The 17,719-nt window shown below is 36.7% G+C and overlaps 1 protein-coding gene across 4 annotated transcripts in view; it reads right to left on the bottom strand.

Annotated features, from left to right (window-relative positions):
- AEBP2 (AE binding protein 2) overlaps positions 1–17,719 on the bottom strand; it is a 59,650-nt gene that overhangs the window by 32,825 nt on the left and 9,106 nt on the right. For all 4 annotated transcript variants that reach the window (XM_074826338.1, XM_074826339.1, XM_074826340.1 and 1 more), the window contains exons 2-3: positions 6,500–6,707; positions 3,232–3,339 (exon numbers count right to left, since the gene is read on the bottom strand). In XM_074826338.1, coding sequence (XP_074682439.1) covers positions 3,232–3,339; positions 6,500–6,707 — 316 coding nt within the window. The remainder of the gene's footprint in view (positions 1–3,231; positions 3,340–6,499; positions 6,708–17,719) is intronic.

The raw sequence follows: 17,719 nt of genomic DNA, 5'->3' as shown, positions 1-17,719 counted from the left end.
TTAGTTCAGCAGATGACTCAGATATAAAATGTCTTCTTTTTATGAGCTGGACATACACTACCAGGAAATAGCCCCATATAAAAATGGAGTTAGCATAACAAAGGTCTCAAAAATAGGTATTCATAAGGAAATTTACCTTTTCTGTGACACAGGTATTGCAGTATTAATGCTGAGGGGGACACACTAAACCACACAAATGAAAAAAACAGGAGAAATGTATGAAATTATGAAATATTTTGCCTTTGCAATTTATTAAGTGTGTTCACTTCTGCTACAAATGAACCACACAGTCACATAGTTTATGGAAGGGGCAGCTAAATCCACAAAGACCTTTTAATATGAAAGCACAGCAGCTCATTTACAGCGGGATACAGCTTTTAATCAAAAGACAACACCATGTGTATCACAAAAATAGGTAACTAAACCCAAAATAGGCAATTACATGAGTCCACTTGCAAGCAAAAGGGTGACAGGACAGGGACATATCCTTCAACAGAGTAGTTCTAATGCAAAGGAGAGCTTTATACCTGAGACAGTCCCCAACCGCCTTTCAATTTAAGAAAATACTTTTTCCCCTCTTATTTTGACTAGAAATATAAGAATATAGTAACCTGCCATATATTTATTACTCTCCTCCGGTCATTATACAATTATAGTGTTCTTTTACCTTTACAAAAGTAAATTTTGCATGCTTTTGTCACTTTCCTAGCTAACATTCTTTGCTTTTCTTAAAAGCATCCTGAACAACAGTTCAGATGGCAACAGCCAGCTATACTATTTCTATTACTGCCTTTTACAGCTTTCCTCAAAAATCCTGACATTCATTTATTTTTTAAATAAAACACTGAATGATTAGGTATTTTCAGCAAGTTCTCTAGAATGACAGATTCCTTCCTTTTATGCTAGAACTCAAGCATATTCTCATGAGGCAACAGAAATTTCATTTGTGATTTAGGTTTTGGGAGACATTTTGTCTGCAGTAATCATCAAGTACAAGAGGTCCTTAATTCAACTCTGACTTGAAAAAAATCTGGCTTTTCCTAAAAGGTGAGCACAATTAAGATTTATAAGAACAGCTAAATGCACCAAGCAGAAACATTTGCTCTGTTTTTGAATGACTGCCATGAAACAATTAGTAATGGCTGTTCTTGGACCAATCAAGACTAATATCCAACACTAGGTGTTTTTGTATCAGACAGTAGATTTCAAAAGCTTGTAAAAGAAAAGGAGTAAGCGAGGAAAGGGGGTTAGTTAATTAATAGGTTGCTATCACAGACACTTACATACTTGGCTACCTCATGTGAGCCCTGCAGCCTATATTCAGCATAAATGACAGGGGAACAAAAGATGTTACAAAATTCTACTCAGACCACAATTATCCTCCATTCAAAGACCCCAGGAACAGATTGAGAAATACAGAGATAAAACAAACAGAGGGACTAAAGACAACAGTAAGAAAAACTGCTGAAGTGACACACATTGAGCCATAATGATTAACTACTGCAGTCCTAGCCTGTGTTTTGTTCTTTACCTTAGTATGACCAGAAAGCACAGAAAATCAGCTGGTGTGATAACACACATTTAACATAAGATGATTATTATCAGAACTAATTGTTTTAAATTTTAGGGCTCCAGCTGTAACCAGCCAAAAAAAATGGGATACCAACTTATACTGACTTCGCTAGTTAACTCTGACAGACTCAAAAGTACTACTGGTATTTCTGAGCTATGCCCACCTCTTTTAAACCCAACATCTCTAAAATTGAGTTACTTTGATCTAGACCAAGTAAGTATACAAATTACCCTACTGAAAAGACTTTCCTTCAAGACCAAAGCTTGCTATTATATTTAAGATATATTTACGATGTATTTTAAGATATATTTTTGTATTTTAAGATATATTTAATTCCAAAATGAGAAGACCTAAGGTACAAGTTTCCTCTGATGACTAGGTTTGGGTTTTTTTTATTCAGGGATTAGTACTTAAGATTAGATCAATTGCTGGAACAATCATATCTGCAAATTTTCAGGGATCTATGATCCTTACACTATGCTTCCAAGAACATGATAACCTTATTCCTTTGAGCAAAGGGTATCATAACCTTAAATAGCAAGCTTCCTGTTGTTATTCACTCAGAAATTTTCAGACTAAACTACACAGTTCAGTATCGAAAAAGAGTCTAACCTTTATTAAAACACTTTTTCACATGCAAATGCACTATTTTTACTCTCTAGGTTTTGCGTTTAGTTTTGTTTTCTGTCATAACTACTGTTATAGGCTATACAGAAGTAGTAACTTCTGGAAGACATCACTGTAACAGAAGAGTATTTCTTAGTAATAAAGCTGCCTTAAAACAAAAAAAAAAAAAAGAAAAAAAAAAGAATTACCTGAGAAGAAATAGAGCAAAGGGAAGTGGAGAAACAGTGACTAAAACTTGGTGGGGTTGGAGGGTGTGGGAGAAGAAGGCACAAAATACTACCTAAACTGAAAAACAAACCCTAATTCATTTTTATATCCTACATGGAAGGAGAACTTCAGTCTGAAGTAGTGTGGGTGGGACTTACCATCAAGTGATCCAGGACTGACAGCTATGAACTGCCCCAACTGTATCCATAAGAGGATGAAGCAACTCATTAATAACGGATTGGTGGATATGGGAATGATAAACACTACTATACCTAGAATTGCAGGTACAGATTAGGGGGAGAAAGAAAGAGAAAGTTAGAAAATACTATGCAGGAAATACAGTCAGCTCAACGGTCCTGCATTCCCGACTTCCTTATTATTCTCAGAGAGGTTAACCGTAAACAGCCACTGACTGTGTTTCAACTGAATTTCGTTAACAAAAGCAGCTCTTACTCAAGCACAGAATGCGCACCATCAGGTATGACCCAAAGTTTAATGCCGAAGTGTAAAGCATGAGGCAAAATATCTGTTACAGTGTCAGCAGCTCAACTGGAAAATGCACAAAAAACTTCAGCACTATTAGTTTTACACTCCCCTACCATTTACAGACTGAAAGAAACAGGGACAGAGAAGCAATCTTGACCTGTTTTCACAACAGAACAGGACCTTTGGGCACTATTATTGCAAAGACGAAGGCTCAGCTCACTGGATACTTTTTAAGAAATCCTCCTGTGATGACATTTTTCAATTAATGTATTGTATCAGGAAAAATAAATAGGATCACTCTTAAAATAAGGCATGACATATCTTACAACGAACCTTACCTTGAAAGGTTTGTCCCCACTGTGTGTCAGCATATGCCTCTGCAACCAACTTTGACTTGTTGAAGGTGTATTATATACTTTGCAACCTTTCCACAAGCAAACAAATACCTAATAGAGTAAAAATGTGGTAAGTTTACACAAGTCAAAGAAAACAGTAAAGAAACCAGATTAGCAAAGAAGCCTGTTTTCACAATACAAAGTACTTCAAAGAATTTTGAACAACCACCATTTATTTTGCAACACTTCTCGTATCTCACCGAGGAAAAAAAATAATTACAGCCACAAGTATTGAAAAAAGCAGTCCATTGGAATAAAATATCAAAAAAATGATGCTCCTGCAAATAAACACAATCAAGAGCCACAGCATCCAGTGTAAAGAGTTTGTGTTTGCACTCAGTATCTGTATCCACCAGATAGAGACAGAACATTTTTAAATTACAAATTTACATTTTGTGGGTAGCAAATATAGAAATAAAATAATTTACTCTCATAAGCAATTAATAACTTTATTCTTTGAGCATGAAAAAGTAAAAATTTAATTACAATACAGTTGTTTAGATACCAATTTTTATGTTACGAAATGCTGGATACCTCTAGTTAGGGCCTTATACTAATTCCTGATGAAGAAAGTTACAATTTCTCATAGGATACAAAATCTAGGGATGTTTTATAATTGCAGTGTACAGATCAGTCACGTGCACAATACTGCATTAAGGGGAGTAGAACTTACTCGTGCTGCTTTTCTCTCTCCTCTCATTGTGTCTATCTATAACCGAGCGAGTAAAAAAGCTCAATGAACTTGCCTTTCATTAGAATTTCCTCAACAGGTCTGTGTGTGAAGGGAGGTATAGCCCTAATTTGTAGCAGCAAAATACAGTCCCCAGGAATAGCATTGTCCATAATACAGGTTTTCAGAATTGCAGGAAACTAACTGGATTTGAGTTTCTTATTCTGTTTCGGAGATTAAAAAAAAAAATAATCAATCTTCAAAAGATTGTATTTTCAAAACAAAAGAGCAGCCACAGGAGTGCTGCGTACTTGCTGTACAACATATAGGTAACCCAGCTTACTAATAAAAAGCTGGAAAACCCTGCATGTCTGTATGACTAATCCAGATACATAAAGCCCAACCCCCTGAACCTTTGGTGTCTGCTGCTCCTCAGTTTTGAGAGCCCCCTGAAGCCACAGAATTGGCATTTCTGAGACTCCTGGCTCTGCAACAGCTCCACAACTGTCCCGATAGTTCCATCAGCAACTGCAGACTGCAGGGCACTCAGCAAAGAAATATTACTATGAAGTTAGATTGTAGAAATGCAATTCTGCCAAAAAACAAGCACTTGGTTTTACAACAACCCACCAGAAGTCCAGACAAGGCTTCTCTGGAACTCATCAAAAGGCTGAATCCAAAATATTTCTGAAAAAACAGTTTTGGGAAGTAACACTACCTTGTCAGAAAGTTTCCTGTGCTCTTCATGGATCTATCTAGTTTAGTTTGGAGCCATTATCTCGCCATTAGCTTGAATATACATTTTACCATACAAGGATGCTTATCATATTGCTTCTAAGTTCTCAATAGGCAGTTACTACTCCTACTTTTCTTCAAATTTATAGTAATTGCAGTTAATATCTGAAATCCAATCAAAACCACAATATAATTTCTAACACCACTTAAACACCTCACCAGCAGGTGGCAGACAAATCCTTGAAACCAAACAGCCAGGATCAGTCCCCTTCCACAACATCAAGTTGAACTTTTCAAAAAAGTAAATCAACTCCAGTAACAGGATAAAAAGCATGAACAATGCAACAGTTGTTAGACACCTGGTGCTTCCAACCACCTCCTCTTTCATAAAGACAAACAGTCAAACATTTTCTAAATAAAAATATACACAAATTATGTCACACAGAATGTAAGTGAACAGAGATACAATTTAAAAAAAAAAAACAGACTGAAAAATCTTCCAGTCCCTTTTTAAGAAAGGAAAAGGGGTCATGGATGGTATAATAAAGATCTCCAGAGATGCAGTTATGTGAAAGCCCACACGATACCAATATACCTCATTCATTTTATTGTTTCATACAGAATTCATATAGCATTTCTATAAACCTATGAACAGAACTATAGAAATCATCTCATGGGTGTTTAAGAAACCGACTCACTGGATGGATGATTCTGCTTAGAGCTTGGACTGAAAAAAGTCACCAAATATGAAGCTGAAAGTTCAGTCATACCAAAAAACATTAGCTAAATACAACCAGAGTCACAGCTGTCTCAGTGAGACAGTCACATAAATAAAATGCTATTTTGCCTTACTTGAAATAATGTATTATTATTAATTTATTAATAATTTATTTTATTCACTCAAGACAAAGTGTAATGACCTAATATTTTACTTCCAGAGAATGAGAGGGGACCAAAAGTCAAAAGATAATGACTATTCTAAGTTAAGATTTGACATTAGCTCTCCAAGAAATTAAAGAGCACCAAAAGCGGGCAGATTGCTTGTGTTTGATGTAAAGGTAGTTTACATGACATATTCCAGGCATTAAAGGAAATTTGGGGGGGTAGGTAGTTAAGTACAGAATTGAAATTACTCTACTGGAAGATGTTTTGAAACATTAAAATTGTGAGACCAACGGAAATTTCATCATTTGACTAGAGATTATACTGAATTATACATGTTTATATATGCACCTCAATTTAAAAAAATACTAGATGCAATTATATCAAAGGTATACTTGCCATCAGTACTACAGAGCGCGCTGTTTTGGTAAGACTTTGTACTGTCAAGTCAACAAGTCTTACAACTTCCCTATTATACATTCTGTATATATTTGACCTCTAATGAGATCCATTCATAAAAATAATCAAGATATGACTTCACCTGAGTTGACATGCAGTAACATGTACACTAATAGTTTAAAAAAAATGAATTCCAAATACTTAAAGACATTTAAAGACATATCAACAGCTTCAGTATGTTGAGAAGGTAGCACATCTATCAAAAACCTGATAGCCTCAAACTATTTATCAGAAGGAACTTACTACATTCTTAAAGTCAGGCATTCAATTAAAAACACAGAATACCAAATCAAGTGAACTATGCAAAAGACAACAGCTGAATATCTAGTAACAGACTGTTGAAGGCCCAAGCTTAGTTGCCACTAGTTATGGAACTGATACTTTAAAACATAATTTGCTGCTGTCATTAAAGAGTAAAATATTGGCAACTAAGAACAGAAAAAGAAAACAAAAAGTAACACCAACCCCTCCTCGTTGACCATCCACATGTATGGAGCGAATGTGATCTGCCAAATCTGGGCTGGAGCTGAAGCAAGCATGGCAGTGGTCCCAACAACAGTTATAAGCAATGCTTTTTGCAGAGGAGGAAGTAACTCCTTGTCCATTCATCATAACCGGAGTTGAACGCCCACTGGAGATTGTGCTGTCTACATCCATAATAGTGCTGCTTATGCTGTAAGACAATAAAAAAGAAAGTTCATATTTGTTGCATGCTAACAGAACAAATAAAAATTGTAGCTCTTTAGGGTGTTGTTTCATATATCTTTAGACAGGTTGAAAACAAAATCTTACACAAACTTACTATTTATTGTGGTTCATCACTAATAAATGTAGTGTTGGGAAATAGCTACCATTACTCAACAGTGTAACTACTTCTGGACACTAGCAACAAAAGGGAGGGATGAAAAACTCTCCCATTCACTAACTTGTCAGAAAATTAACTCTCATGTGATTAACAAAGTAATTTTTAAACTACATTAAATAGCCATTCATTATTTTTATTTCCCAGGACAGAAGGGAAAAAAAAAAAAAAAAGGCATGCTGGATCAGACCAGAGATATATCTAGCCCAGCATCCACTGCTAGTACTAGGATCCTTAAAAAGAACACAGCACTTCTACTGAAGGTTTAAGGTACTCCCACACTTGCTCCAGCACAGTATACGTCACATGTATGGTCTAAACTAACGGGTTTTGTTCTGTTGATTTTAAAGCTTTCCAGAGAAGCCAGAAGCAGCAGTGGGAATACATGGCCAGCAGGGGTCATTTTCATCAGCCGTTCTGCTCTGTATCTTGCCAAATACAGAGCCAAGTATCAAACTAGACCAGAAGAAAGTTGTAGAGAGTGTGCTCTTTCCATATATAAGCAAAAGGTATGGAGACAGATGGATGTTCTTCCTGGATAAACATTAAATAGCTACTGATACACCATTTTTTACCTTGTGAACCTGTTCACTGCCTTTCAGGACCTTTTATGTTTTTGTCTTCCACAAAGCCACAGCATTACAGAACAGCTCACCTTTCAAAAGATCAGGTGGTCGAATCTGCTCAAACAGGAGCAACTGAGATCAGACTGCTTATGGTCTTGTCCAATTGAGTTGTTAATGAGTGTTTTCAAAGGCTGAAGTTTCTGCTATCTTCCTGAACAAATTTCCCAATGTCCGATTAACCTCATCGTGAGGGAGGGGGAAAATTTCCAAACATCTCATCAGAATTTTCAGCGTTGCAATTTCCATCTGTTGCCTCTCATCCTTGGCAGCTGTATGATTGAGAAGACTCTGTCTCCTCCTTTGCTAAACTTCCCTATCAGGTCACTGAAAACAGCAATAACCCTGTCCTCCTTATCCTAAAACTGAAGAAACCCAATCTCTCAGCCTTGCCATGTACAGCATTTGCTTCAGCCTTCTAAGCATCTTGGAGACCCTCCATTGGATCCTCTCCAGTATGTGAGTATCTGGGATGAATCCCAAACCAGACACAGTAATCCAGACATAGTCTTAACGGTACCAAGCAGAGGTGAAGAATCACTTCTACTGAACATATAGATACACTTCTGCTAATACAGCCCAGTATGCAGCAGTAATTTTTACAGAGGTATCTTTACATATTCTTCTGAGCAAAGTGCAAGGGGAAAAGAAATCTGATTAAAGAACGAAAATAATATTTTCCTATTCAGCTTTACATAATATTTATTATTTTCTAACTTTTAACATATCCCTTTTCTCCCCCACCTCTTGCACATCATTTCTATGCTAAAGTATTCTGGCTTTTAAAGGTATAGCTGCTGTTCCATATTTTTGACTATCACTGTTTACATAGTTATTAGTGTTATTATACATCTTGAGATAGATGAAACAAAAACTACACCATTATTCAAAATTTGCAGATATCATTAGCATGTTTGCTCTTTTGCTCCAAAAGCCTTTACTAGCAATTTCTCACACTATCTGTATCTTTTTTAATCACTACTGTGCTAGCAGTTTCTTCCTGTGATAGATTTTAAAATCATCACAGATATTTGCTCTGTTTAGATTTACCCTCCTCACCCACCATGGGGATTCCACTGCATTTATCAATTTAAAAATGTCTTGCCTTAGTCAAAATAACAGATTCCCTTCAGCAATGCTTTCCAGATAAGCTTTAGTTTTAACTACCCTGAGTAATTTAGTTTTATGAGCAAACTCTGATCTGAGAGATATCAGCAAGGTAACATTTATGAAAATGTTGACTATCATATCCCAAGCACAGATTCCTTAAAAGTCTTCCAACTCATTAGTTTACCCCTATTGCTAAAACTGACCAATTATTTTTAGGCCTTTGTTTTCAAAGTTGAAAAGAAAGTTTTAGAGACTTTTTCAACAGTGTTTTTGCTTTAATAAAAGCATATTAAATACATACTTCCTAAGTGTCATACAAATACCACATGCCTTTTGTTGTCATATGGGCTCTTTGCTGCTACACAGCATTTTTCCATGTGCCCACTACTTTTATTTTCTTTCCTTTTCTATACCCGGAACACACACAGCTTTCCATCATCTCTCCCCACCTTCCCCTTCCCCCCACTCCCCAAGTACTCTTGGTTCTTTTCATGACACACAAGCTCACAATCTGCAACTAGCAAATAAAATAAAAAGTGGCCAACAGAAGCCTACAGACACAGGTTTGAATCTGTTCCATATTGCTGCCTTTCTCAAAAAGCTTATTTTATATTCACCGGAAATTAAAAGAAAAAAAAAAAATGCAACTAGCACTGAGCTGAAGCTACCAGTCCCCCAACAGCATTAACAGCCACTAACTACAGCTACTGGTAATAGTAGTTTAGGATCCCTCTAGGAAACTGTCAGAAGCTTTAAGTGTTGCAAACAATCCCAATTTTTCCACCATGTCAGGCCCACAACTAGGGGACTGACATCCCCTCCTTCCTCAGCTGATGCCTAAGCCAAAAATTATCCCTAAAAGTAAAAATCTGTAAAACTGTGCTATGAAAGCACAGTTTACCAATAGAATGATAGAAAGTTTACCAATAGTACGACAGGAAAATTCAATAAGGAATTAAATGTGACCCCACACACATCTGAGTTTCAGTTATCCAAATACAGTTTTCTCAAAATCAGTACTTAGAAGTAGGTTTGAACGCATACAAGATGGCACATAGCCTGACCACTTCTGTTGCAAGGAGTAATGGTGTACAGATCGGTGGTTCCAACAGGAAGTTGTTTAACCAAGGATGGCAAAGCACTCATGCTATAGCTGCCTCAGATCTTTTCCTGGGATAAGTAACCCTAACTTCCTCACAGTGGAAAGGTCCCAAAGTACAGTACTTTATAAATACTTTAAGTAGGTGTGGTGGTGCAACTCCTGCCACGCCCCCCGGGCCACATACCAACCTGGGGAGATAATTACTGCTGATGGCAGTAAACAAAGAGTTAAGATGCACCTCCTACCGACCTGGGAGAACAGTAACAGAGCTGCACACCCAGCCAGTTCTTGGCAACTGGCCAGAACACCTCACTGTCCAAGGTGACAAAAGTCAATTATCTTGGACCCTATAAACAGGTGCCCCAAAGTGAGATCCTTTGAGCTCTCCTGGACCGCAGCGGGCCTGTGACCAGCATCTCCCCTGAGCTGGGATACCCCTCAGACATCAACTCCTCGAGGGACAAGGCCAAGGCCAAGTCGACCCTCTCAATTATCGCCTGTTGAGGAATGCCAAGGCATCGTGAGTATTTACTCTAAACTCGAGAAGAGGGAAATTTTAACTTGGAGCTAGCTTCTCCCTCACCCACCCGCTCTCTGCTTACCGATGTGTTTAGGTATACACAGTTATTCTCACGAGTGTGGGGACATACATATTTTTACTGGATCCAAATACTTTGTGTGACTGTATGTTTTGTATTTGAATGCGTATGTATATATGTATAGATTTAAGGTACCATATAGTAAGTTAGTGTGAATCCTGTCATCTTCGAATCTGTAGTTAAGTCACTATTTCAATCATAACGTGTTTTACCGAATTATTTTGTAAATCTTTAAATTGGTTAATGATTAAGCGCTGCTACTCATTAATAAATCTTGATTTGCTGCTAAATCGTTACCATGTTAATATTTTAATACACAACAGTAGGAGCTCAAACTTCCAAGCTGTTTACAGTCAGTCCAAGTTTCTACATACACTGACAGCATTAATACCATTATCAAAAACTCCACAAATAGGCATAAGCAAACTTCTGACTAAGAAGAGGTATGGTGCTGGTGACGACAAGGACAGACTTTGAAGGGGTATTTAGCACAGTTGTCTCAAGGGTCCCCTGATTTTACTGCCTGGTCTTAAGCAGGAAAGCAATGAGAAAACATAACCCAGAATGAGTTCTGTGAAAGAATCAGGGGAAGAAGTAGACACTCATGCAGATGCGTGTGGTTTCTCTGGTTCACAGGCATGCAATCTGGTTAATTTCTCTAAGCAGGGATGAAAAAACACTCAAACTGATGAGCCCGTAGCATATTATATCATACTGCAAATGCAGTGCAACACACCTTGACCACCTTATGACAGAAAAATCACAGGGCTCTAATTTTACAACCTAAGGAAAGAAAATACTCAGGCTTTTTGGTTGTGTTGGGTTTTTTTTAAAATACATGCTATCCTACCTGTAGAAAATTACTTGTGTTTTTGGAGAAAAATGTAAAAGTCAACTAGTAATGCTGATCCAACAAAAGATATTCTTATAAGTAGGATTATTAATGATATGAGAAATCAACAACACTTAGAAAGTGGATTTAGTTATAGTAATTTAAATGTTTGCTTGGTTTGGTTCTAACCAAGTGTTTTTGCTAAGAGCTAACAGATTAGATTTGCATTCACAATATCAAAATTTAGTATCAGAGGAACTGGAACAAAAAGGTTGTCCATAGCGCTTAAACCAAGTAGTAGCATATAGAATTTCTTAGAAATTGATGATGAAGTGCTCCACTGGACAACAATTCTATAATCTACTCAAGATATAGTCTAAAAATGGAAAAAAAAAATGTAACTGAAATCCAGCTGAGAGATAACAGATCAGTATTTTATTTAAGAGGGAATGCCTTCCTTTATTCTAGTTAATGTAAGACATTAAAGAGTACAGATGAACATTGCTGTAACAGGACCTACTGGAGAAATAGCTAAACTGCTTATAAAACAAAATGGCCTGGAGTCACACAAGAGATCACTGTTTTCTGATGGTTCTCTCGATAGGCTCTGCCAAAATGCAAGAAACTCGCTGCCCTGACATATTCCTTCTCTAGAAATAATCCATTAAATTTAAATGATTAAATCATTTAAATGATGTTTTTTATTGTTTTCTCTTCTGTGCCTTCAAAACCAACATATTTCAGGTGATCACATACCTCACAGTACTGGGAATCTAGGATTAGTTCTGTCCTTCTCACTTAGCAAGTTCTGGGTCACCCTGGAGAGAGGCAAAGGCTGCAAACAGAATCTGTGAAAGACCAGTATCATCCTTCTCTGTCATAGTGCCCTGTACAGCTCAAGCACGTGTATGTTTTCGCTAGTCTTCCGTACACTCAGAAAATATGAGGAACATTTTCAGAGCAAAGTTTGTAGTATATGTAGCATCAGAGAAGACACTAACCTGGGAGGTCTCTTGCCCTTGACCTGCCATTTCAAGATGAAGCAGAAAGATGATGGAAAGTTTTATAATCAGAGCTGTGGCTGCTCCTAAATCTGCAAAGACTTAACTGCAACACTTTTTGTTAGACCTGCTGATTCATCAACTTTTTTGTTTCTTGGGATTTCAGAAAGGGTGTGAGGGCAGGACATACAAGTGGATAAGATGTGTGCACACACTCTACCATCTTACCTAGTCCACTTGAGTCTTTTCCTGACCAAAAGAGGGGAAGCATGTCAACTCAGCCCAAGAAGGGCTGGACTACTAAAATAGTGTTTATCTTTCCATCTATGAACGGGGCGGGGGGGGGGGGGGGGGGGCTTTTCAATCCAATCTGACTTACTATCTGCTTGGGATGATCCAAGAGAGGGAAAAGTTCCTTAACAAAGGGAAGGTAGTAATGGAAATTACATCCTTCTGCTTTCTCATCTGAAATCCACAAAACTTGGATTTTTGTAAGTAAGAATGTGTATCAAAGAGGAGAAAACAGAACAAAGTAAGGAAAAACACAGACATTCTGGCAAACTACTGGTAACTAAACAAAGACACTGAAACAAATTTTTAGCTAAATAGGTTAAAGCAAGTTTTTCTGCCTTTTTCTAAGCCCTTTTTCCCCAGCCAGGAGATCTGTTAAAATCCTGACTGCCACTATCAAAGCAGAATGACACAAGTAGAACTTAAGCATTTGTGGCATTCCCCTATTGCTAGTGACAGACAGGTCTGGGTTTGCTCCCAAGCTGTAAGCAGGCTCCAGCTCCATTGTAATGGATCTATAGACCATAGCCTGATGAAGAACATTAGACATTTGAGTTTCAGAGAGTTCAACTCAGGGGTCATCCCAAACAATAGAGCATCAAAAACAGTCACTGCTGGAGAGAGCCTGCATACACAATAGCTGTTTTTAAGAAGCACCATTCAAAAGACTGACTAATTACTAAAATTTAAAACTGTTACAGCAAGCACAACATACTCTTCAAGCTTGTTATCCCTACTTTCATCCTAATCCGAGCACCAGAACCAACTTGAAGTAAAAAAAAAAAAAAAAAAAAAAAAATCACAGCTCTAGAGGTAAGAACTAAATGACTTTCTAAAATACCTTAGTAAACTCACACCTCATTTTATCAAGTCTGCAACCACTGCCTTCCAAACACAGCAAGGTAGAACTGAAAACACAGAAGCTTCTCAGAAGAGTCAGACCTTTTTCCCTACTCCTACAATTTTTTTCCCCCCTCTACCAAGGGATCAACAGCTTTGAAATGATACTGACATTTAAAGTGTGTTCATTAAGTGCAACACAAATGCAAGCTTAAATAGATGAATAAATCATTACCTCAAAGGCACTGTTTCAGGTCTTATTTTTACCTGTACCTACTCTACCTGTAGCTAGATATAATACATCTTTCTAAACAAGATGAGTAAGATTTTTAGCATCACTTCACATTAAAAGGTTAGTACCTGCACAATCTGTATGTGCACATGAACCAAATGCATCTAGCTGGTTAAACCCAGTCCAAACTATATTTAAAAACAATCCTGAAACTGAAACAAAAAATAATAGCTAAAAACTTACAAGAAGTTGTAAGTCATTTTCACTTGATAGAGAACAAAAAAAGTTCTTCCAGCATTTTAAGTCCTGGGTTATTCTTTTCCTTTAAGGATCTGAGCAAAAATTAGCCATTGTTGGAGTCATGTAAAATGCACAAATTTCAAATCACATTTTACCACATGCTCATTTGGGCACTAGTTGTTGTGTACATTTAAATGTGAATGAAAATATAATGAGCCTGTGATTTAATGCATTAAAGAAAATGGTGTATCGCACATCATTCCTGACACATGCTTAACTTTCCAAGATCAATTTCTAACTATTGCAAGTAATCCCTTCCATTGAATTTAATGAATGGAATGTCCAAAATTTTTTCTTCCCTTTTTTTTGTTAATCTGTCAGAAGAACAGACAGTAGGAGTCAGACAGAAGGAATATCAACAAAACCAAAAGAACAGCAGCATAATGTCATTTTTATTTTCCATGAACCCCCATTAGCAACAGTCCACTTGAAGTAGAGCCAGACACCTAACACACGCACAAAAGCCCAATCAATTTGTTATTATACTTTTAATGTCTGCTAAACATACTCCCTCTAGACCTTAACTGAAGTAACCTTCCCTTAGGCAAAATTCAGACCTAACAGATGGGCCTTATACCATGCCCTTGAGGGTCAACAAGCACTACTTCAGTCTGATCAACAGGAGCTCACTCACTTCAGAGTTACACTACCTCCACTCAGAATGCTTAGCTTCCAGTCCCCAGATGTTCAGTAGGTAAGCAAAGGACCCAGCTGATTTCAGTGAACACCAAGGGAAACGACTGTGACAGATCCTATAATAAATAACTTTGTCTTGTAAAGCATCAAATGAAAAACTAACAGAGATTTATTTCAGCGAACATACATTGCAGGGTCGCTAAAACCAGCACTACTGGATAGCCATCAAGCTACACGAATTCAAGTGAGGTATCTTCAGAAACAGTTTCTTCTAAAGTACACAGTGATAATACAGTCATAAAGCAACAAATCCACAGAAGATTGCCTCTGACTAGATGAAAAGCATAATTAACATTCAAGAATCCAAATACTACAAACCTCACTGGAAGTTAGTGAACATTTTAAAGATAAAAAAATACCCTGATAGTTTCTTTAGCTTTCACTAGTAAGTGAAATACCCTGTCATTTCCACATGGAACTTCAGCTACATTGTTCCAATCCATACCAGGAAATCTTAAGAAAGAAAACTGAACTGTAGCACTCAGATAAAACAAACTCAGAATAACAGAAACACTGTGAATAAGTAATTTCTTACAGCAACTTCAATGGTTAAAACCTAGAATCCAACTGAAAAGCTTTTACCACATGGAAGACTAAATCACAACTAGGTACTAATCCCAAAGGAAAATAAACAGCATCAATCAAAATCATTCAATTACAAATGTCAAGTCCAAACAGAACAAAAAATGAAAGAAAAAAAATAATGACATATCTAGTGACATACCCAGCACCTCATTATTTTCTTTCACTAGGAAAAGTCCAGAACAAAACCAACAACTTCACAAGTTTCCCCATTACTCTATTCCTTTCCAAAACAAGGGGTGGAAAACTCTGGTGTACAGCTCTGGCCAATACACTAGTTCCACAAAAACAACAAATCACATAGCAGTTTTACAGGTTTTTGAGGCTATCGGATTCAAAGCAATTTACACTACTTCCTAATACAATCAATGGTCAAACAAAGATAAATCCTCACAAAGCTTGAAAATTATCAAATTGTCATCCCCGAGCTCCCATCATTCATAGGAAGGCTCTTCCATCTGTCTTAGGAATTTTTTTTTTTTAATAAAATCTCCATCAATTACAAACATAGAAGCTACTGTATCTTCTCCAAGAAGCATTACATGATTAACTTTTACTTTTTTACATTTCACCCAGCAATATGAACTGCAGACCAAGGCTGTTAAAAACCGAAGGACAACAAACATCACTGCTAAGAGCTAACAATTTCAATGGTACAACTGAACTTCATACAACTGATTAATAACAGAAATTGCTACATTGGCTCCTAAATGAAAGTGAAGGAAGTATAAATTCAGAAGTTTGTACTAAGATTTAACTTTGTCTAACCTTCAATGAACATTTAGCAAACTAACGCCAACCTCTTTATGAAGTTACTATTGGAACATCTGCATCGGGTATCATGATGAAATAAAATGCAGTGTCAAGGCAACTATATAAAGCTGTCCAAGCAGATTTAAATTGATCTTTGCTTTATGCTCTCCAAATGACCATGCCAATTTAAAAGTGAGATTAAAATAAAGAAAAATGAAGAGTTCACAAAACATGAGCGACCACTATGACCCAGCAACAGAGTAGAAAAATTAATCGTTTGCCTGATCTTTTTTGTTGCTTCCCCCATATTTGCTGAATTTGGTGTTTTATGATGCATCTACATTGCTAACAAATATACTTCTACTACTAAATTTCCATGATTTATCAATTTAATTCCCCAAATCAAACATTTATGTTCCAAAAGCAAAACAGTTTTCCTTATTTTAATGGATGTAGTTTGATTGTGGTAAGGAATCATGTAGATAGATAGATAACAAAACCATAGGAACTCTAATGCTTTAGAGTTCCTACGGTTCCTTTTCATCTAATCAGCAAGTAATTCAGAGAGAATCTTCAGAGTAGATGGAAAGTAACTTCAGCTACTCTTATTTCTAAGGGGGTTTTTTGATGATTTTCCTGAGAAAACCATTTCTCCTCAATTTAAATAGAAAGTATCCAAAATAATTTCATGACTGATAATGATCAGTTTCTGAATTCAAGAGAATCTGCCACCAGTAAGGAAAAAAATAGTGTATGTGAATAAACCACCATCAAAACAAAAACAAACTGCAGAACACTAAATGGCTGCCAAAGAGAAAGATAATTCACACGGCAACAAGAAGTTAGAATACCTGGATCAAAACAATAAGCCAGAACTACATGTAGTGAAAGTCCACCACTGTTTTAAAGGCTTTACCTTCTGTTCACATCTGCTCTTGCAGCTCCTACCCACAAAGACCCTGGCTATCAGACAACACAACATAGCTCTTCAGAGGCAAGGGAGAAAAAAATAGGATAAGCAAAAATTGCATATGACAGCAAAGTTACTTTGTGAAAGTGAGGGAGAATCAACCTAGCAGTTAAGACATAATACTAAAAAATTAAGAGGTATAGAAAAGGAAAATAGCAGTGTTTGGTGGTCTAGCATTTTTCAGAAGTACCTTCAGGTTCTTCATACCTTTAAATAAGTAAAAGCAACATTAAGGCAATTTCTAGATAAAGGAAGACGACCACGATTTCCAGTACTGCATGATTTAAGAGAGCACCTGCTCACTTGGAAGCACCTGTGCTTCTGAATCACTTAGGTATTTTTTTGGAAATCTAAACTGTGCTTTACACAGATTAACTTATTCTAACAAAAACTTCTCAAACTGAGTAAGACTCAAAAGTATTCATAAATCAATCTTAAAAACCAGTCTGCAAAACTCTTTATTGAATAACTATATACTTATATGACTACTAAGAAATCAATGTAGCGGAAAATAAAACAGTCAAGGGAGAGAGTTTTATACAGCATGACAAGCGATAACATTAAAAACCTTGTTTTGAAATTCTTTTGGAAGCAGCAGCTTATTTTAGAGTAAAGCTATGTCTAGCTTAGGTATAAATATCTAGAAGAGGGAGCAACACTGCAAACACTTCAGATTGATAATGTAAAACCAGGGGAAGATAGAAAAGCTCTTCAAGATAGAGACATCGAAGGAACTTAAAATAACAAACATGCACAGGAAACAAAACAAGACTGAGAAAGGACGTTATGAATCACCACCTCTCTAGAGCCGTTTCCACTCTCCTGGATCGCTTGCTTTGATTATTCAGATTATTAGTCCTAGAATATTTGGGCTCATAATATTTACACAACA

The sequence above is a fragment of the Strix aluco genome, chromosome 5 (genome assembly GCF_031877795.1).
Source record: "Strix aluco isolate bStrAlu1 chromosome 5, bStrAlu1.hap1, whole genome shotgun sequence".
Taxonomy (NCBI): domain Eukaryota; kingdom Metazoa; phylum Chordata; class Aves; order Strigiformes; family Strigidae; genus Strix; species Strix aluco.
This window is presented reverse-complemented; position numbering and strand designations above follow the sequence as displayed.